The sequence below is a fragment of the Trichoderma breve genome, chromosome 4, assembly GCF_028502605.1.
Source record: "Trichoderma breve strain T069 chromosome 4, whole genome shotgun sequence".
NCBI classification, from domain to species: Eukaryota; Fungi; Ascomycota; class Sordariomycetes; order Hypocreales; family Hypocreaceae; genus Trichoderma; species Trichoderma breve.
In genome coordinates, this window is record NC_079235.1 from 88838 (window position 1) to 108882 (window position 20045).

Here is a 20045-nt window from a genome sequence, read left to right on the forward strand (position 1 = left end):
AAACAGCTACGTTGCAAGCTGGGGTATACTAGCAGGCAGAGGACTGTCGAACTGTATGTGGTATGGTTTCTAAGAGAAGCATGGCACTTAGAGGAGAGCGCGGAAGCTCGCCGATAACCGCTCGCAACAGCTATGTATCTGGCCATTCCCTGTTGGCCGGATTGAACATGTTATTTCGGCGTGTTTACCAGCAGCGTCGGTCCGATTACCGTTGATACTATTGAAATGAAGATTTGTAAATCACGGCTGGACTCCTGGACTCCTGGACTCCAGGTTGTAGAAGCTGACAGCCAGGGTAGCATGATGTGCACGGCTGTTCGGCATGTAACCATACCTCCGTTACAACTACCCTATTGTTCAAGGGTATATATTCAGCTGGTATTTCGCATGTGAGAAGAAGCTTTCGGTAGCATCAGTGCCAAGGCCCTTCTTCCTCTTGGCATAACATACTGGTGGTCAAGTCTCAGCGATGTTGCCAAAATCCATCATCGCCGTCAGCACTGTCCTGGCAGGCGTTGCGTCTGGCCAAGCGACCTCTCCTCCTAAATATCCTTCGCCATGGATCAACGCGGACTTTAACTGGGACGATCCTTCTCCCGTTCCTACCAGCGGTCGATCTTGGGCGGAGGCCTATGACAAGGCTGTCCAGTTCGTGAGCAAACTGACTCTTCTGGAGAAGGTTAACCTCACTACTGGTGTTGGATGGGAGGGCGGAAGCTGCGTAGGAAACACTGGATCAATTCCTCGACTTAATTTTCCAGGTCTATGCAACCAAGATTCGCCCCTTGGTGTCCGTGACAGTAAGATCAGCCCCCATCAAATTGGCCCTTATGAGAACATTTCTAAGACAACTCCGTGTAGCGGATGAAAACTCTGCCTTCCCAGCTGGAGTCAATGTGGCAGCAACTTGGAGCCGCAGCTTGATGTACGCACGTGGTGCGGCTATGGGAGCTGAGCATCGAGGAAAGGGTGTGGATACACAGTTGGGACCTGTAGCAGGACCCATTGGCCGTACGCCTGAGGGTGGCCGAAACTGGGAAGGTTTCAGCCCTGACCCGGTGCTCACGGGTGTTGGAATGGCTCAGACTGTTCAGGGAATTCAAGACGCCGGTGTGATTGCCTGTGCCAAGCATTTCATCGGTAACGAGCAGGAACATTATCGCCAGGGCGGCGCTTCCCAGAAGACGAACGGACAGAACAACAAGCTCGCAGAATCTTCCAACATCGATGATGTTACTCTACACGAGCTTTACCTCTGGTGAGAAATATCCCTATGACAAACTTTGACCAGTCTATTGACTAATTCTCTTTCTAGGCCTTTTGCGGATGCAGTCCGTGCTGGAGTTGGTTCCATCATGTGCTCTTACAACCAGGTCAACAACAGCTACGCATGCCAAAACAGCTACATGCTCAACTACATCCTCAAAGAAGAATTGAACTTCCAGGGCTTTGGTAAGTCAAATCAGTGCTTTCTGATTGATGCAAAAGCTTACACATCTTAGTCATGAGCGATTGGTGGGCACAGCAGTCTGGTGTTGCCAGCGCCCTGGCTGGTCTTGATATGACCATGGCTGGAGATCAAGGTCTCGCTTCTGGCGATACCTACTGGGGAAGCAACCTTACCGCCGCTGTTATCAACGGAACCATTCCCCAATGGAGACTCGACGACATGGTTGTGAGAATCATGACCTCTTACTACAAGATTGGCCGTGATGTCACCAAGGTTCCTGTCAACTTCAACTCTTGGAGCTTGGAGACCACTGGGCCAATCTATGCACAGGATCCAAGCAAGGGACAGACGACCATCAACCAACATGTAAATGTGCAAGCCAACCACAAGAAGCTCATTCGCCAGATTGGTGGTGCTTCAACGGTCCTTCTGAAGAACACTAAGAAGGCACTGCCCTTGAAGAAACCCAAGAGTATCGCCGTCATTGGAAACGATGCCCACGATAACCCAGCTGGCCCCAATGCTTGCAGTGACCGAGGATGCTCTAACGTCAAGAACGGCTACCCCATCTGGACCCTTGCTATGGGTTGGGGAAGTGGCACTGCCAACTTCCCATACTTGATCAGTCCCGTTACTGCTCTTTCCGCCCAGGCCGAGCAGGACAGAACCGGCTTTAGAAACGTCAGCAACAACTTTGACTCAAAGGCTATCATCAAGGCAGCTACCGGTGCGGAGGCCGCTATTGTGTTCGTCAACGCTGATAGTGGCGAAGGCTACATCACTGTCGACGGCAACCAGGGTGATCGAAACAACCTTACCGCCTGGGGTGGTGGCGACGCACTGGTCTCGCTGGTTGCACAGCACAACCCAAACACCATCGTTGTCATGCACACTGTAGGACCCATCATTGTGGAAGACTACAAGAACAACCCCAATGTTACTGCCATCCTCTGGGCTGGTCTCCCTGGCCAAGAGTCTGGTAACGCCATCACTGACGTTCTCTATGGCAAGGTCAACCCACAGGCCAAGTCTGTGTTTACCTGGGGCAAGGACCGTGCTGACTGGGGCACCGATGTCATTTACGACACTGCCGAAGATCCCGTACAGATCCCGTATACTGAGGGAACCTTCATCGATTATCGTCACTTTGATGCCGCCGGTATTGAGCCAAGCTACGAGTTCGGTTTCGGTCTCAGCTACACTACTTTCACCTATTCTGATCTCCGAATTACCAAACACAAGGTCAGCAAGTATAAGCCTAACAAGGGAAAGACGTCATCTGCACCCACATTCGGAACTCTCAACAAGAATCCTGCCAAGAATGAGTTCCCCAAGAACATTGATCCCATTAACCTTTACGTCTACCCATACCTTGAAGGCCCCGTTCCCGAAGGACAGCCTGAAGACGTCCCTCCTGGATCTCAGGATGGCTCGCCCCAGAAGGTCGCCCCTGCCGGTGGCGCTCCTGGTGGAAACCCTGCCTTGTACGACGTTCTCTACACCGTCACAGCCGAAATCGAGAACACCGGAAAGGTGACCGGTACCGAAATTCCTCAGCTGGTAAGTATTTTGCAAACCATCAACAATATTTGTCAATCCAAATTTGCTAATTTTTTGTAATAGTATGTGAGCCTGGGTGGCCCAACCGACCCTGTCCGTGTTCTGCGTGGATTTGATGACATTGAGATCCTTCCTGGCCGATCTGCCACTGTCACCTTCCAGTTGACCAGACGTGATCTGAGCAACTGGGACTCAGCCAGCCAGAACTGGGTAATCTCTTCTTACCCCAAGACTGTCTATGTAGGCAGCTCTTCAAGGACTTTGCCCTTGAGCCAGGTCCTTCCTTAGATATCGTAAGGCCTTGAATAAGCAAAGGGGTAGTAGACTGGGATAGTCATAGGAAAGATGGTAGAGCTTCCTGAGTGAAGCCAAGCTTAATCTAAATATAGTAGTCTTTAATAAGAAAAAATTATCCGTATCCCTCAGGCAATTGTTCAAATTATCTTTTGAAGGCATTGTGGTTGGGGCGATATTAAGGGTTGTCCTGAATGTTAATTCGTATCAATGAATCAAGAATTAGCCCTAAATTTATTTCCCTATGGCGTACTAATATCATGAGCAGGCCGACACGTTGCTAAGTGAAGTCCATCTGTTTGTGAAGTTGGTTGCACAAGTGAATGGGATATGACTTTCTCGTGACGATCCAAGGATCCACTGCATTATCCACGTCTAGGTTCAATTTGAGGCTAAGATTATTTGGCCTATCTCTCCCACCGCATTTTTAAGGAGGACCTTTCAATGTCTCGCCAATCTAATTTTTTTCTTCTATAGATATATTGCTCTAACTAATTTGGAACTCCCGTAATCTCCGACATACAGAACAGGTTGCACTCTCGTGAGTTTGTTTAGATAAGAGGGAGCCGTAAAACCATGTCGATTCTTGAATTGAGACACAGGAAGTAGATATTTGAACCAGATCCACAACAAGTCCAGACCTCATCTATCTCTTAATCGGTTGGGACTAAATACTCATGACATCGATAGCTAACTGTATTCGTAGTGTAGTACGGGAAGAGTTAATGGTCTACAAGCGATTTAAACTGAAATCGGGGCTTATCGAGAGTAGGGTTATTAAAATAAGAAGTTTTTACCGTAATTATAAAAGCTATATGTAGGCTCTATCAAACTTCTTTTTACATCTAGGTAAATGGAGGGAAACATACATCGCTCTGTAGGTTGACAAGCTTTCTCTAGCTTATTAAGAATCTTGTCGTAGTCTCAATCGAGTCATAAACCTGCCTTTTTAGTAAAGAGAGACAAGGGCTTTTGCGCCACTTAATTAATGGGCTAGGTGCTATTCCATACTCAGTTAAAGGCAACCTCGGCCGTGAAGAGGAAGCGCAGACTACCCCACACCTCCCCTACGGTCTATACAATATAAGCTTCTTTAATACTCCGTAGGTTGAGGATGACATTTTTCGAGAAGCAACTAACATGGTCTGGTTGTAATAAACACTTCCGAATCATGTCCATAGTTACTAGGTGACTTTAAAAGGCATGCCGCCATCTTCGGGGTTCCTTCTTGTAGATTCTATTTGACAAACTACTATGTTACAATCATATATTCGTCATTATCCGTCGATGAGGTCGACCTGAGTAGCTTTGTTGACATTTTGGGCATCTATCTAAAAGGTCCTTTACTCTCCATAAAGGCCAGTACAACAGTATAGTCATCCGCAGATGCACAAACATATTTCAATTCGATCTAATGGATGTCAGTACTACCATGGCATGGATGTCCTAGCTAGAGGAAAATGCTCGTTCAGCATATGTTGCCCACTCTAAACTTTGGTTTTCTATCCATAACATATGATAGAATGAGCTTGTACACCAGCATTACTTGCAGCCATGAGAGTCGAAACATGACGGGCTCAGAACCTCTTGGTCACCTGGATTGCTTATACTTTCACATCGCTTTGAATGAAGGACCTATCCAACTAGCCATAAAATAAAGCCTAATTAAGTTGCTATCCATTTATTTAAAAAGTTCAACTACGCATTTGGCCCTTTACTCGATTTGTTCTTTTCTCAATTTACAAGCATTGAGAGTAATATGCGTTCGAGTACGTACATGTTGAACCAGCAGCGCATACAAACGGCCCAGGCCAACCTTGGCCTCCACACTGACCGTATTTACTATTATATTTTATTAGCATGATGTCTCGCCTCCTGAATAGGGGAAGAACTTACGTCTGTGTAGGACCCGCAGCGCTTGTCGTCGTTGAACTTGTTGGCCGAATGGTAGTGCTTGGTTTCGTAGTGAGGGTAGATGAGACGCTGCTACGCGTAGTTGACGGTCTAACTGAGGTGGTTCCGGATGACGCAGGGCCGCCACATCCTACACGAGTAGATCCAATCGAAACATCGTCGAACCAGACGGTGTTGACATCTCCGCTGTAGGCTTCCCAGCCAAAGTAGACACCAGTGATGGCAGGTTTATAAGATGCTCTGGTCCAGCCAGCGTCATTCGGATTGTTAGCATTTGGCCCAGCGGTCATACCCACAATCTCGTTGCCATTCAACCAGGTGTCAATGGTTCCGTCAGTACCCAGATGATACTCGAAACACTGGAACGAGCCGGTAGGTAAGTCAACCGAGGAGGCAATGCCTGCTGGAGATAGGTCCGGGAGTGTAGCATCGTCGGATTCGCGGTTGTAGTCGAGGACTTCGCTTTGACCACCGACACGGAGATGCTTACCGCCCTGAGCGGTGTCTGGCATCACAACAAATGTAACGTGATCGTTGTTGAGAGCAGTCTGAAGTCGACTGGACATGCTCACTCAGTATCCGTATGTTTCAGTCCCTAACAAGAGTACTTACAGCCAAACTCTAACATATACATCGCCGGCCGGCACTTGGGTAGTGCCGAAAAAGATGTGTCCACAATAGCCATTGGGTCCACCGACGACCTTGATGGAGTTGCTGCCACTATGAGCTACTGTGGTGTCAAGACTGACGCTTCCCCCCTGATTACAATCTGGTGCATAGGTGGGCCATGTAGTCTGGTCCCAGCCATTCTCAAAATCGTCCGAAATTTGCGCAATGGAGCGGGAAGTGAGAGCCGCAAAGGCCAGCAGAGCAGCTTGGCGAAACATATTTGTCCAAAATGACTGGTCAGAGAAAGAAGCCGCTAGACATATGGTATGAATTGCTTAACAATATGTCTAAAGCGGACCGATAGGGTAAGATTTATATATGTACATCACGAGGCCGTTCCGCCTTGTCTCGTATTGTCTGTTTATTCCAGACCTGTTAAATTACAAGATCATTAAAGTAGCACTCTATCCATGTATCAGCTGTCAGAATCTGACTGTGGCATTAACCCGCTCTGCCTATATGGATGTGAACTTAACCTTTGACACTTTTGCGGCTAAAGTAGAATGGGAAAATATTTTTTGCCTAAAATAGCCAGAATTAGACGATTTGTGACCAGGAGTCAGTATCACAATACATTTCCCACCGACAAATCTTGGCCTGAAGCTCTGGATTTGTACTAGTGGATCACCTAGGGGAACCGGGCAAGGAATGGCATCATGTCACCAAGAGAGTGCAATGGCAATTCCAATCTAATTGATATGTTAATGACTGACTATCTAACCCATGTAAATGAATGTTATGAAGTGACGTTATATACCGGGTTGACTATATAGGATCAGGTCTCTTTGTTCCATAATTCAGTAAAAAATCATGACATCATTCCAAAATATAGTAATTCGGTCTTAATTGGTCGGATAGTCCGTTTCTCCGATAATACCCTGCCCCAATGCCTGCTGTAGCGACCATCAGAGTCTGTGTGTAATACCACTATGAGTATAGAAAGTATAGACGTCACTTGGTATTTTCAAGAGTGGACGAGTTCAAAATTCAGCAAATTAAAAGATTGTTCCTCCTTCAGCTCAACAACTGAGTTTTGGCAGGTTGGCCCATGGCTATTTAATGGAAGTTCCGTGGGTCTTCGTAGATGTACCGGCCATTTTGACTATCTGGAAACGCACTGAGCATAGTAGGGGTTCAAGGTAGTGCAAACGGCGGGCGAGGCGCAGATAGTCGGGCCAGAGTAGCCACTGCCACCGCACTGGCCGTATAAAGTCTGAGTTGGGCCGCCAGCGGGTGCAGACGTTGTGCGAACAGAGGAAGAGGTGGGTCTAGATGTAGCCCCCGACGAGGTTCTCGTAGCAGATGAAGGTCTGCTGCTTGATGAGCCTCCACCACCAGGAATGGTGGCGCTGCTTGTAGCCGTTGCTGCAGAATTACCCTGGGCAACACTTGAAGGGAGGCCTGCCACCAAACTAGGACCGGGCATAGTATAGGCAAGGGAGCTGGTGTAGATGTTGACGAGAATACCAGGGTCAGATTCGTGGTAAAGGTCGGTCGCTAGGACACCGGTAGGCTGCAGTGATCCAGTGCCTGTGACGGCGAGGTTGAAGCACTGGGGGTAGTTCTGGGCGCCGTCCGGCTGTCCAGAGCTGTGTAAGGCGATGAGTTCGTGGCGTAGCACGTAGTTGCCCGTCTGTAGATCTTTGGGGATCTGCACAACCCAGGTATTGTTGTTGGTAACGAGCACGTTCTGGGCCCAGTTGCCCGGATCCGCCCCGCTGATGAGACCAACGCCATCAATCTTGAAGAATTCAAGCGTCGTCTTATCCACAGTCTCGCAATCGCCATTGCAGTTTGCTAAGTAGTCGACGATAGGGCCCGGGTGTGGCCACGGAAGCGGCAGCCACTGAAGTAGAATAGTATCTCCGGCCTTGACAGATGCATGGCCCTTAGCATTGGTAGCATTCTTGTGGCAGACAATATCAGGGCCCTGATATGCGTCGGGTGCAACAAAGCCTGCGGAATAGTATAAGCGTCAAGGCCCGAGAAGAGTTAATAAATGCAGATGAGAGGCACTTACCATTGTCAAGATCCGCAGCCGTCCAGCCTATCACAATGGGCGGGTTTGGCATGTATGGAAATGATGTCGGATCATAGCCCTGATAGTACACCCCGTTGACGATAATGTTGTTGACATGTCCATGTCCGACCACGCCAGTGGCTACCGTTAGTGCGGTGGCAAGGAGGCTGGAAAGCTTTCGAGCCATGTTTGTAAACAGCACGGAATAAATCTTGCTGCTGTGTATGCATGAAACAACGTTTCAACAGACGATCCATACCGGATGATTATGTCGGTATTTATGCATCACGGCTCGGTACTAATAGTGGCCCATCGAACTGCTTTCTTACAAAACGGTTTTCGTTGCCTTCTGGAGCGCCGAATTATCCGCCAATTTAGAAGCCAAGAAAACATAACATCGCGGCTAAATAATTTACCCCAGAAGTAGAACAATGGAAGGTCTTCTCCCGACATGAAGTATCATTTATGCGGAGAAGGTTGCAGCGGCTAGAAAAGATTGGCACCTATATCGTAACAGCCGCTTTTAAGCTAGGCAAATCAAAACATCGTTTACCGGAAGCTTTTGGCCTATTAGATCCAAGACCCGCTTAGTAAACGGATTGTAAACGGGGAGCAGCCGAGCAAAATTGTCTATTCAGGCATATGGGTTTCAAAAACAAGTTAGTAGGACATCTTTTCCACCGAGAATGGACTTTGTTTGTACTCAATAATGCCGCATACGTACTCTTCCCATGTGATTCGTCTTGGTACATAGGACTCTTGTAGCCATTTTCACTATGTAGGAAACTAGAGTCCAAGATACAAGGCAGATGAAGACAGGAGAAGAAAACTCGGTAATCAAATGACTTCTTTTCAGATTTTCAGAGCTGGTGCTGAGTTCTTTGACTGTGAAACCAGGAGACATTGATATGCGAACGTCAACACGCGACTTTGAATAACTGGGGTTTTTATGTATACCTAGGGTATACAACTAAATCTAACCCAAAAAGCACGTTTTCATGTATCTCCCAAGTTATCAAATCACTCTCTCTATAGCTATATTTCTCTGTTTACACTTGATACAAAGGTTTATCCTTTAATTGGTCTTATAAATAGCCACGTACTTGACCCTCATAGAAGCATCATACCCACTGACAGTACTCGCGGTTGGATTTCCTGGATATCCTCCACCAACGGCCACATTCAGAATGATATAGTATGTGCTTTGGGCTAGCTGTACCCACTGCTGGAACGTCCCGACCTGGGCACCCGTAACAGAGTAGAACTGAACACCGTCCAGATACCATATCAAACTTTGCTTCGTCCAGTCGGAGTTGCGGCGATCCACCTTGAACGCCCAAGTATGGTACTGTCCTCCCTGGTAGGTTACTCTGCCGTTGAATGCCCCATTGTGATTGCCGTTTGCGTCCTGGAAGTGCAGCGTTCCCTGGTTCTGGTTGCTCATCTTATCCGTCACCTCGAAGATGTCCCACTCGCCACATTTTGGCCATGGGACCCCGCTGCTACGATAATTGTTTCCTTTCGCCCAGAAGGCTGGCCAGAGACCAGCAAATTTGGCTGGGCTGCCGGTAAAGTCGGGAACCCAAAGCTCGGACTGAAATATCATAGCGCCGCCAGTGTCGCACACCTGCGCAGTGTTGCTCTCAAGGCGGCCCGAATACCATTTCCCATCAGACTTGGTGGGTACGATGTACAGCTGACCATCACCCGAAAGATGAACATTGTCGGTGCCCGATGTGTAGGTTTCCACCTCTCCGTTAGCGTTGTTGGATTTGGCGATTTGCACCCATTTGCTGTGGTCGACGCCGGCGTAATGGTCGCCATTGAAGTCATCGGACCAGACGACGTGGTAGCCAGGCAAGCTGGGGATTGTTGCGAGTGTGGGGGCCCACAGGAGAGCAAGGACAGGAAGATGGGAGAGCATAGTGAGCTTTCGTGAGGGCAATTCCTTGTGTTGCTATCTGCAGAAATGAATTGTTTGACTTGGATATCCTTTGGATGTAGAAACCTGTCTCTTTATATAATTTGGACAATGTGGTAGAGGAAACTGATCCACTATATTTAAGCTTATCACAGCTTAGACCACAAGGCACAATTCGTAGAGACAACCCCCTATTTTTAGAAAGTTCTCAACACAGACTGATCATTAATCTCGGCGAAGCTCCGAAGAACACATTTTGAGCGTAGAGTGGCTTGTGAACTTCCAATTTTGTCAACTTCGGGTTCCTGCCGCTGTCTTTCAACTCCACTTACCCGCAAGCTGAAGAAATGGATATCCAACTTTATGTCCGAGCATGCCCACTAGCCTCTCAGCCCTAAACCACAAGTTGCCTAATCCAGTTGCGTGATACATAAGTGGCGCACATCGATTTACTTACTCTGCAACCTGACCTTGCTGTCGCTAACTCAAGTCAATCTTACTGCATGGTAATGGCGGGCTTTGATCTGCGTGGTTCAGGATTAGAGTGCATAAAGCGGCGCATCTGAGCACGTTATTCCATATCTAGAAGTTTCAGGGTTTAACTCGTATAAGTCCCATGATAACTCTGCATATGACAATCCGTATTCGGGGATAGCATCGGGCCACTAATCGCAAGCGTAGCAATTAATGTGACAGAGTTAGCTATTTATGAGGTATCAATCTGTTAGGAGACAGAAAGTGGTTGCACTTAAACGTCCGTTTTTGGTTACATGTTTGCACAAACAATGTGGGATCCACAAGCTTCCTCATTAATGAATCACAGCTCTATGTTTGGGGGCTTATTGGGAGTCACGGTATATTTAATTCAAAGGTTATTTTGTTAGCTCCTTGACAAGAACTAGGTAATAGGAATACTATCGACTATATTACTCTTTTTGAGGGTTCATATCTGAGAGGTTCTACACGTCACGGCATTTTACCAGACAAATCCGTAATTTTCTCACCGCATTTACAGTTATTCACTAACAATTGGGAGAGAAGAGCTAGCTTAGACTTTTAAGAAGACTTAATTTTAACTTTAAATGCTAATGATACATTAATGTAATGAGGGGATGCACTAGGTACTTTCTACCTGTTGCATTCTAAAGAGTACATACCTACCTAGGTACTTCTGTGAGGAGGAATAACCTAACGAATAGCCCGCCTACCAAGTGGGACAATGCAACGGGCATTTTGAGAAATGGGGCTCGCCCATAAAGGAGAAATACCCGATTGATGCTAGTTGAAAAGGATTGTGCAGTTATGAGTGTTCCCTACATCCTCATCACCTTTCGTGAAACCCCAGGAGAGCCACTCACTGGACAACTCACCCCTAGTCGATTCAATTGGTTCTGCAAGATAAGCCCACCACGTATCTTTTGCCCACGGGGCTATCTGCAAAGAATACCTTGTTGAAGTTTACCAAGCCAATCTTCTTGGGCGTAGCGGCTAGCATGTAATTGTTGGATGATAGGTCGAATCCGCTGCCAGCACTGGTGCCTGTACTGTAGAGGACTATCCTGCGGACCTTCAGCTTGTTATCAGACTATCTTTACCGTATATCTCGTGGTTGAAGACACAACCGTAGAGGAAAGCTTTGGTCATTGACGAGGGCTGGCTAAATGCCTTGAGTATATTGTGATATGGCAATAAGATGACTAAAATTAGACTTCAAACTGGGGTGACTGAACGGGATAGTTTTCTACGTGTTGAGCTAGGCTATAAGAGCGGGGACATCGATCTTACTGACTTATCTCACGACTTAATAGACAAATGATTCTTGACTGAAAGATCGCTAGTCCCTTTTCTTAGTCTATTCTCCCCTGTTTAGTAGACAAGCACGTGCAGTAAGGATGAGGCCAGCTTTACCACTTCCAAAGACGACAAAACGGTGAGCCTTGGCCACAAAATCCTCACGCAAGGCCTTGGACGATGGTTTTGGCGTATCAATGCAAATATGTTCTGCCTCTAGACAGTGATGGAGATTTGGAGGCCGTTCTTACCTCGGCACAGATACACAAGTACATCCTTAATCTCACTGCTCTGTACATGAGTGAAGCCCTTGAATGCGCCAAATAGACTTCTAGATCTATATTCCTTTCGGCCGCATTCGCAGCATTATTCTACTATCCCGCTCTCGGCTACTACATCTTTTTTTCTAAAAAGAAAAAAAGAAATACATGTTAGTATTAGTTCCAACTTTTTTTCTTTATGAGAGTGATCCCAAAAGCTTTATCTAGGCGAGGGAGAGACGATGAAAGGCCGCGGAGTATATGTTATCGAAGCCAGCATATTGGGGTATGGCTAGATCGCATCAATGGATATTGAAAACACAGCAGTTAGGATATTACGTTGCAATCCATATACATCTGCGATTTTTCCTTTGTAGAGAAAATCCGGGGACCCAGGCATTATTTACATGGCGGCTAGTTATGGGAGTCGACGCTTACACTTATCCCCGCATAGATTCGGACATAATTATGTCACAACTGCTCGAAGGAAAGGCGCGATTATGCAGCAACTTTGTGATCCCCTCGTATCAAAAAAGACCAAGGACCAATACAACTGAAACATAGCAGAGAGGGAATCTGGAATTTAGAATTCATCTATTTTTATCGACAGTTTGACGAATTGTAACGTGGCTAGCTCACCAATCTGGAATCCAAAACCAATTTTCATACTTCAGGCACCAATCTTGGCATAGTTATGGCCCTATGGGAAGATGAAGAGGGATTTCATATATTTAGAAAGTCTCGGCATGCGAGCTCAGTTGTATCAACACTTTTGGCCCATGTGCTACCACTAGGTACTTGTAGAAGACGGATGATGAACTAATTGCACCTCTAGAACGGTCTGCGTTCTAAGCTAGCCTAGCTGATGTGTCATCCCCCCGAGCATTTCTTGGACTTAATGGTATCCGTGAACATTGACAGAGAAGCAAGATTAGGTGACCCGGCCAATCTGACCAGGCCATCTCACAGAACATGATAAACATGGTACCTTGTCTTCGGAGGCATTCCGGGACAGTTGCTAAGAATAAACAAAGAAACTACAGAGGCAGAAGTATAATAGACGAGTCGGTATGTAATATTGACGACGCATTATAGGCTTTAACTGCCATATGTCATCACCCTGGAGAATTTAATTTCTCAAAGAGTATCCGCTATACACGGCTACACCAGGCTCGGATGTATTACATTCCATTTCACCGCTAAAATAATGAGACTATTAAATACTATAGTGACTATTAGCGACTTTTAGAGACTTTTAGTGAGAGATTGATGTGGGAGAGCCGATTGCTAGAGGTACAAGTTACAAGCAGTTGGTGTGTAATTACAAAGCAACTAAGGAACACCAGATAGCTTCCGCTATGGCTCGGAGTATCCCATAATGAAGCTAAGAATATTATCAACAGCGTTAAGTAATCTTTAGACGGTCACCATGACTGTGCTTTAAGGTAGCAAATACTTACCTAACAATTGCAGAAGCAAAATATATACACAGTTTATGGCCTTGTTAATAGATATATAAAGGCCGGTTGCTCATCGAGCTACTGAGAGACCTCTGCACTCATGCAAAAAAGCCTTTCCAGAGTCCTTATCGTAAGATATTTTCATCAGAATATACCTGATTCGATTGAGGGATAAGGCTATTTGATATGGCGAATCATCACTTTGGCAATATGGACGGCAGGCCTGCCAACTATAAACCAGCGTATCGCCCGACAGTTGAGGAGCTGCTCAAGCGTAACAAGTACTACTCCTTAAACCATGTACTGTTCACTTGAATACTTGTCTGACATCGCGTATAGGGAGTATGTAGCCACTGTACATAAGCCTTGGCCTGACTTGGGCGAGTTGCTGGAATGGACTTCGCCGTCTACTATTGTCAGTGCGTACAATTTTCAGATTCAAATCCAGACGTTACACTTAAACTAATTCTCTGCAGTTGCCTGTTCTGATCCACGATGCGACCCTCAGCAATTTATGCAAGGGAGAAGGGGTGGTAAGCCTCACGATTGTTCTTAGTCTTCGCCATGCTTCCTCGATACATGATGCTGAGCTGCATATTTACAGAAATTGCTGCAATTAGAAATCTAGGTGGTCAGGTCGAGATCAGCATCGTGGATATCGCTACTCTAGACAGCGAGTTCCAGTTCAAGGAGCTTGTGATCGTTCACCACACAAATTGTGGCGTCATAAGTTTGACGGCAGATGGAGTCTCTGAGTACTTGAAGGAGAATCTCCCCAGCGCCACTAAAGAAGAGCTGGCAGCATTTCCGATTGCTCTTTTCTCAAAGTAGGTTCCCTAATCTTCTGTCTTTGTTACTGACCCCTTCTGTTTGTCAATGTCTGTCGTGATAACATAAAAGCTGACTGTCGTGTATCATAGTATGGAAGAGGGAATAAGACATGACTTAGAAGTTGTGCGAAAATCACCTTATATTCGCAAAGAATTGAAAGAATCAGCCAGAGGATTTATTTTTGACATTAAAACTGGGCTTTTGACAGAAGTGGTTTAAGATAGAACTCTACCCTGGCTTTATATAGGAGAATTAGACCGATAGAGTTCCTCTTCGTGCGTGACACCAGCACACTTTCTGATGCTACTTTCAATAGCACTAGTTCGTCAACTTTCAACATAATTCCTTAGCTTACTTATATCCCAGTTGACACTGATAAGATTCCAGCAATGTTTAATTTGACGACATATAATCTGAATTTGGAAGCCGACTATCTCTACATTGAAGCTGACTATCTCTACATTTGAGCCGACATGCAATATTTTACATTGCTTTTCCTCTTTTCACAACCGAAAGCTTATAGATTTACTCTCTTCAATCTGACCCAAAGTGGTAGCTTTGTCATCGAATGGTATACCTTCATAGGCATCATTTGACCACTCAAACCCCATTGCCGAATCACCGCCTCATGGTCGTTTCTGTCAAGCTCAATATCGAAATTCCACAATATTGTGGCTGCAATGAGTCTCATCTCAAGATATGCTAGGTTCTTCCCAATGCATACCCTAGGTCCTGTTCCGAATGGTAGCGATGCATTCAGGTGGTCATCCTTGAACTCTGCATCCTCTCCTAGCCACCTCTCTGGTTTGAAGGTATCGGGATAACTAAAGTTGACAGACGAGTGTGTCGATACCCATGGAGGTACGGCCACTGTGGTTCCTGCAGGAACATAATATCCGGCAATGTTAGCGCCACCTGAAGGGACTACACGCTGCTGACTTGCAGGTGATGGTGGGAATAGACGCAGAGCTTCGTTCAACGTAGCCTCGAGGTACGCTAATTTTCTAACCTTGTCCCAATTAATATCATCGTTGGCCGTAAAAGCGTTTCTAATTTCCGCTGTAAGTCGCTTATATACACCGGGGTGAGTGCAGATGTAGTATGTCCACCCGACTAGAGCCGTAGCCGTTGTGTCAGTCCCAGCACTAATAAACAAGGCCATGTTCAACTGAATTTCAGTTTTGGATAACAGGCTTTTGGATTCGTTGTTCAAAATGTGGTACATGAAGTCCGTGTGCTCTCTATTAGGGTCTTGCAGGCGACGAACTGTTTTCTCGCAGGAATTGTTCAGATGGATCGATCGCCATGAGGCAGCCTTCGCAGGGACCAGAAGCCATGTCATGAAACGCTCAAGCCACGTGCCGACACCAGATATTCGGCGTATGCCCTGTGTCCAAGTAGCCGCTACGAAAACGTTGATGACAGACGTTGACCATTCCGTAGCTGAAGCCTGATCTAAGCATCCAAAAGGCTCTGCGAAGCACAAGTCACCCATTACGTCAAATGCAAGGTATGTGTCTGTGATCGTTGTCAGCGGATACGGCAAACGTATAATGATATAATATGCGCATTCATACACCAGTCTGAGACATTCACTGCCTGCTTCTCAGATGCCCCTTTCTCAAGCACGGATACGAGTTTCTGAACATGGATTTTAAGAATATCTTCCAGTTTGGCCAATGCGCTATTGGTGAACAGGTATCCCAAAGCCTTGCGTTGCCGAGTATGTTCTTTGTTCAGTGCGAGGCTCACGCCAGTCTCTCCATTGACGTTCCCTACGGCCCCGAGAAATATAGGACTCTTCTCCATGAGAAGGCCGCCTTTCTTCACGATCTCAGGTCAGTAAGAGATTACAGTGTCGAGCTTGAAGCACTTACGCGAAACCCATAGATCTCTTCTCGAGCCTCAGTTGTAATAAAACTCAGCTCGTTGGGAGAAACTCGCACGACCAAACCATATTTTTCATGCAGAGACCTGTAGTAAAGGTGCTGATCTCCCTTGACAAGAGCTATTGCAGCAGGCAGTTCTGACAGGCTGTTTAACCAAGGACCAGGTACTGAACGTAGCGGGTGAAAAATTCGGTTCTGTAGAATGCGAATAACAAGACCAATGATGAACTGCACAGAATAAGCAAAGGTTGCGGGGTTGGTCAAGGTTACTCACTAGAACAGAAAATGTATAGGTGACCGAGGTCACAGAGAGCATTTGAATCAGCATGATGGAAACGAGGTGAGACTAAGTGTCTCTCTCAAGGCTGTTCTCAATTTGTTACTGATCGCGCCCTAGGAACACGATTTAAAAATTGAGATGCTTAAGGCGTAGAGAATAACGTCATTGTATGGCCAAATTTTTTACGCTCGCACGATTGCCCCGAGATTCATAAGTGCGGCTACTGAACCTTTCACTATTCAACTAAGTAAGTATTTAGGGTAACCAGAGTAAGAGAATATAAATTGTCAGGTTTCCAGGCGGTTACTCCCTCATTTCTACTTGCGTACAGCAATTCTCCCAGTAGTGGTGGGGAATTGTGTGTCCCCTTGTCGTATGGCGCTAGAAGCGTGCAAGCATGGTACAGTCGCATTGCACGAAAAAATAGAAGAAGGAGAAAAAGGGAGAAAACCAGCTCAAAATAGCTCTCTTTGTGGGTTGTGATCTACTTCCGATGCGGATACAACCACACCCCGCAGGTGGATGCTATTGCTGCACCAGATGGGGTACGCTCTCACACCCTTGTAGGATTTAGGTTGCGTGGTTTTGTTAGTGGGCGTCTGGAATGATGATGTGTCTCAGCGTGGAGCTTGTCACAGTTCTGGTTGCCGCGCCTATGAGCTTTATAATATGGTGCAAATACTCATGTTATAACTGAGATAATGTTCCAAATCATCTCTTTGTTTCTGGCAGCTTAACCCTAAGATTTACACTGGGATCAATATTGAAAATGGGGGATACGGAGGAGCTGGCAACGGAATACACCCGGGTTAGCAACACCCAGTACGGCACCGGGCTGTTTCTCCTCGAAAGACTTAATGTTGTCCCAGGCATGAGGGTTCTCGATGTCGGGTGCGGACCTGGAAATCTCACAGCTCATATAGCGCAGATTGTCGGGGAGAACGGCAGCGTTGTGGGCATTGATCCTAGCACGGAACGCATTTCGATTGCACAGAAGATCCAGAAGTCAAATCTATCATTCTTCGAAGGCCAAGCCGAAGATCTATCGCAGTTTCCTACGGAGAGTTTTGATGCAGTCTATGTGAACTCGACACTGCATTGGGTACAAGACCAGCCTGCAGCATTGAAGGAATTTGGTCGTCTGCTCAGACCAGGAGGACTGCTTGGAATCTCAGGCGGATCAGGCGATACGCTCAGCGCACAAGAGAAGATCAAAGCCGAGGTGCTGTCCAGAGAACCATACCGAAAGTATCCAGAAGAGAGCCCACCCAAGTTTCTCAAGCAGCGCGAGCTTGAAAAACTTTTGGACGATGCCGGGTTCCCAGAGAGAAGTATTGTCGTCAACAAGATCACAAAGTCAACCAAGGATGCCGATGAAATGATTGACTGGTTGGATGCAAGCTCATCCGGAAAGACGTATGGTGGTATTCCTCTGGAGCTTCGGCCACGTGCGAGGGAGGAAATGAAGACGGAATGGAACAAACTTCTCGTGGAAGATGGAATCCACATGGATATCGATCTCTTGGTCACTGTGGCAGTTAAAGCCTAAGCGGGGTGGTGGTGCTACACTGCACTGCACTGTACTGCGCTAGGATTTGTCCCATAGAATTGAGCTGTGTTTATCACTACTAGATCCCAGTACCGCTTGTTACGTTTCTCCTTTTATGTTGGTTCATGTAGGTATTAGCCATGCCAGGCCACTCTGTGCTGCATAAGCGATGTCACTGTGGTCGTGACTGGGAGTGGGCATTCAGTACACTATCTGTGGCACGACATAGGCGGATGTCATTTACCGCCAGAGGTCTAACCTTTACTAACATGGTTCCCGGTGAGTGATATTCTTGTTACTTACGAAGAGATTTTACACAGGCTGTTTTAAGTGAGACATAGTTACTCCGGAGCTAAGCTATCTGCTGAATTTTGAGACCGTGTTGCAGTGGAGGATAAAATGTCACCATGGCGCACTCCAACATTGCCGTCGCAAGACATAGAACAAATCGATAAAAAAATCATAACCAATTCCGAATCAATGGGAGCTACATACCCTGTAAATTCTTCAACAAGTTCAAGTTCGAAGAATGTCAATCAACAGGTTGAATCATGCACGTCGCTCTCAGTTTGGTGGGACGAGCCAGAAGAGCAAGATCGCGAAAACCCTATGAACTGGTCTGCGACGAAAAAATGGGCCAACATTCTGACGATTTCCGTCATCAGTTTCCTGGTGTAAGTGTGAGACCCTCCAATGGCCAGACCATTCGAGGCACGGCTCGAAGCATTGGCTAATTCTCAGCAGGCCACTCGTGTCATCGGTAGTCGCGCCAGCAGTAGAGCTGATATTGGTGGATTTCCACTCCAGCTCGACAATATTTCCAACCTTTGTGTTGTCGATATTTGTGCTAGGCTTCGCTGTCGGACCACTACTTCTTCCTTCATTGAGCGAGCTGTATGGCCGTGTCATTGTCTACAACGTCACGAATGTGCTCTTCGTCGTGTTCACCATCTTGTGTGCCGTCTCACACAATGAAGCGATGCTCCTTGGCTTTCGCTTTCTATCTGGGTTCGCAGGTGTGGCCACAATATCGATCGGCCCGGCGAGCATTGCAGACATTATGCCTCGGGAGAAAAGAGGAAAGGCTGTGTCACTCTGGGCTGTAGGCACCGTGATTGGCCCAATGGTAGGCCCCATCATTGGTGGTTATGTTACAGAGGTTCTCGGTTGGAGATGGATCTTCTGGATCATCTCAATTATAGTAAGCTTAAGCCTGCTAACTTAATAAAAAAATCGTCACGTTAACCATCGTTCATAGGCCGGCCTCGTCACAGTTGTCGCTCTAGCCATTTTAAGAGAGACATACCCTCCAGTGCTACTCGAAAGGAAGGCAAGCCGACTCAGGAGAGAGACTGGGAACGCCAACTACCGGTCGAGGCTCGCCTCCGACTTAGGCCTCCAGGAGCTTGTCATACGAAGCATCATGCGACCCTCCAAAATGCTACTCCTTTGTCCAATTGTTACGGCTAGCTGCATCTACATCTGTGTGTTGTACAGCATCATCTACATATTCTTCTCAACATTCTCAATTATATTTAAAGAGGCTTACGACTTTTCTACTTTTGAATCCGGGCTAGTGTTTATAGCCTGTGGCATTGGGACTTTGTCAGGGCTTGCTTACCTGGGATACTTCAGCGACAAGGCATTAGAGAAACGGGCACGCGCTGGAAGGATGATTACGCCGGAGGACCGGCTACCCTTCCTAGTTACAGTACCTGGAGCCTTAAGCTTTTCACTTGGGATATTTGTGTATGGCTGGGGAGTGGAAAAACATGTTTATTGGGCCGTTCCTCAAGTTGGAACGGCCATGACAGGTTTCGGTTACATTCTAATATTTACAGCTGTCCAAACCTATCTCATCGACGCATTCGAGGATCACTCTGCTAGTGTTAATGGGGCTAATGCGGCGCTCAGGGGTCTTGCCGGGGCTCTTATTCCTCTCAGCGGCCTGGACTTGTACGAGGCACTGGGATGGGGATGGGGGAACTCCCTACTGGCTTTCATCGCACTTGCTCTTGCACCACTTCTCTGGATCTTGGATGTGTATGGTGAGAGGATTCGGAAAACACAGCTATTCAAGTTAAAGCTCTAACGCCTGAGAACGAGGGCCATTTAATGATAGACAAGAAAACACGTAGTAAATTGACTCAAACATGT

At 46.7% G+C, this 20045-nt stretch overlaps 8 protein-coding genes across 8 annotated transcripts; 4 read left to right on the top strand and 4 right to left on the bottom strand.

Moving 5' to 3' along the window:
* Window positions 1-469: 469 nt before the first annotated feature.
* Window positions 470-3298, top strand: T069G_06316 (fibronectin type III-like domain-containing protein; the record flags this gene model as incomplete). The annotated part of the gene is made up of 6 exons (XM_056173526.1): window positions 470-800; window positions 862-1258; window positions 1316-1331; window positions 1374-1452; window positions 1503-3010; window positions 3074-3298. The coding sequence occupies 6 exons, from the start codon at window positions 470-472 to the stop codon at window positions 3296-3298; spliced, it is 2556 nt and encodes an 851-aa protein (XP_056027105.1).
* Window positions 3299-5143: 1845 nt separating this feature from the next.
* On the bottom strand, window positions 5144-6105 carry T069G_06317 (uncharacterized protein; the record flags this gene model as incomplete). Its single annotated transcript, XM_056173527.1, has 4 exons — window positions 5144-5146; window positions 5201-5290; window positions 5353-5776; window positions 5831-6105. 4 exons carry the CDS (start codon window positions 6103-6105, stop codon window positions 5144-5146), a joined length of 792 nt encoding a protein of 263 aa, XP_056027106.1.
* An 884-nt stretch (window positions 6106-6989) lies between these two features.
* T069G_06318 (glycosyl hydrolase family 61 domain-containing protein) lies at window positions 6990-8094 on the bottom strand (the record flags this gene model as incomplete). Its single annotated transcript, XM_056173528.1, has 3 exons — window positions 6990-7252; window positions 7301-7843; window positions 7908-8094. 3 exons carry the CDS (start codon window positions 8092-8094, stop codon window positions 6990-6992), a joined length of 993 nt encoding a protein of 330 aa, XP_056027107.1.
* Window positions 8095-8982: 888 nt separating this feature from the next.
* T069G_06319 (glycosyl hydrolases family 16 domain-containing protein) lies at window positions 8983-9831 on the bottom strand (the record flags this gene model as incomplete). Its single annotated transcript, XM_056173529.1, has 1 exon — window positions 8983-9831. One exon carries the CDS (start codon window positions 9829-9831, stop codon window positions 8983-8985), a length of 849 nt encoding a protein of 282 aa, XP_056027108.1.
* Window positions 9832-13549: 3718 nt separating this feature from the next.
* On the top strand, window positions 13550-14170 carry T069G_06320 (carbonic anhydrase domain-containing protein; the record flags this gene model as incomplete). The annotated part of the gene is made up of 4 exons (XM_056173530.1): window positions 13550-13620; window positions 13679-13758; window positions 13816-13872; window positions 13944-14170. 4 exons carry the CDS (start codon window positions 13550-13552, stop codon window positions 14168-14170), a joined length of 435 nt encoding a protein of 144 aa, XP_056027109.1.
* A 517-nt stretch (window positions 14171-14687) lies between these two features.
* T069G_06321 (cytochrome p450 domain-containing protein) lies at window positions 14688-16387 on the bottom strand (the record flags this gene model as incomplete). The annotated part of the gene is made up of 5 exons (XM_056173531.1): window positions 14688-15688; window positions 15748-15994; window positions 16048-16144; window positions 16202-16287; window positions 16334-16387. 5 exons carry the CDS (start codon window positions 16385-16387, stop codon window positions 14688-14690), a joined length of 1485 nt encoding a protein of 494 aa, XP_056027110.1.
* Window positions 16388-17108: 721 nt separating this feature from the next.
* T069G_06322 (methyltransferase domain-containing protein) lies at window positions 17109-17888 on the top strand (the record flags this gene model as incomplete). Its single annotated transcript, XM_056173532.1, has 1 exon — window positions 17109-17888. The coding sequence occupies one exon, from the start codon at window positions 17109-17111 to the stop codon at window positions 17886-17888; it is 780 nt and encodes a 259-aa protein (XP_056027111.1).
* Window positions 17889-18003: 115 nt separating this feature from the next.
* T069G_06323 (major facilitator superfamily domain-containing protein) lies at window positions 18004-19980 on the top strand (the record flags this gene model as incomplete). The annotated part of the gene is made up of 4 exons (XM_056173533.1): window positions 18004-18019; window positions 18457-18562; window positions 18633-19089; window positions 19147-19980. 4 exons carry the CDS (start codon window positions 18004-18006, stop codon window positions 19978-19980), a joined length of 1413 nt encoding a protein of 470 aa, XP_056027112.1.
* Between the last annotated feature and the right edge of the window lie 65 nt (window positions 19981-20045).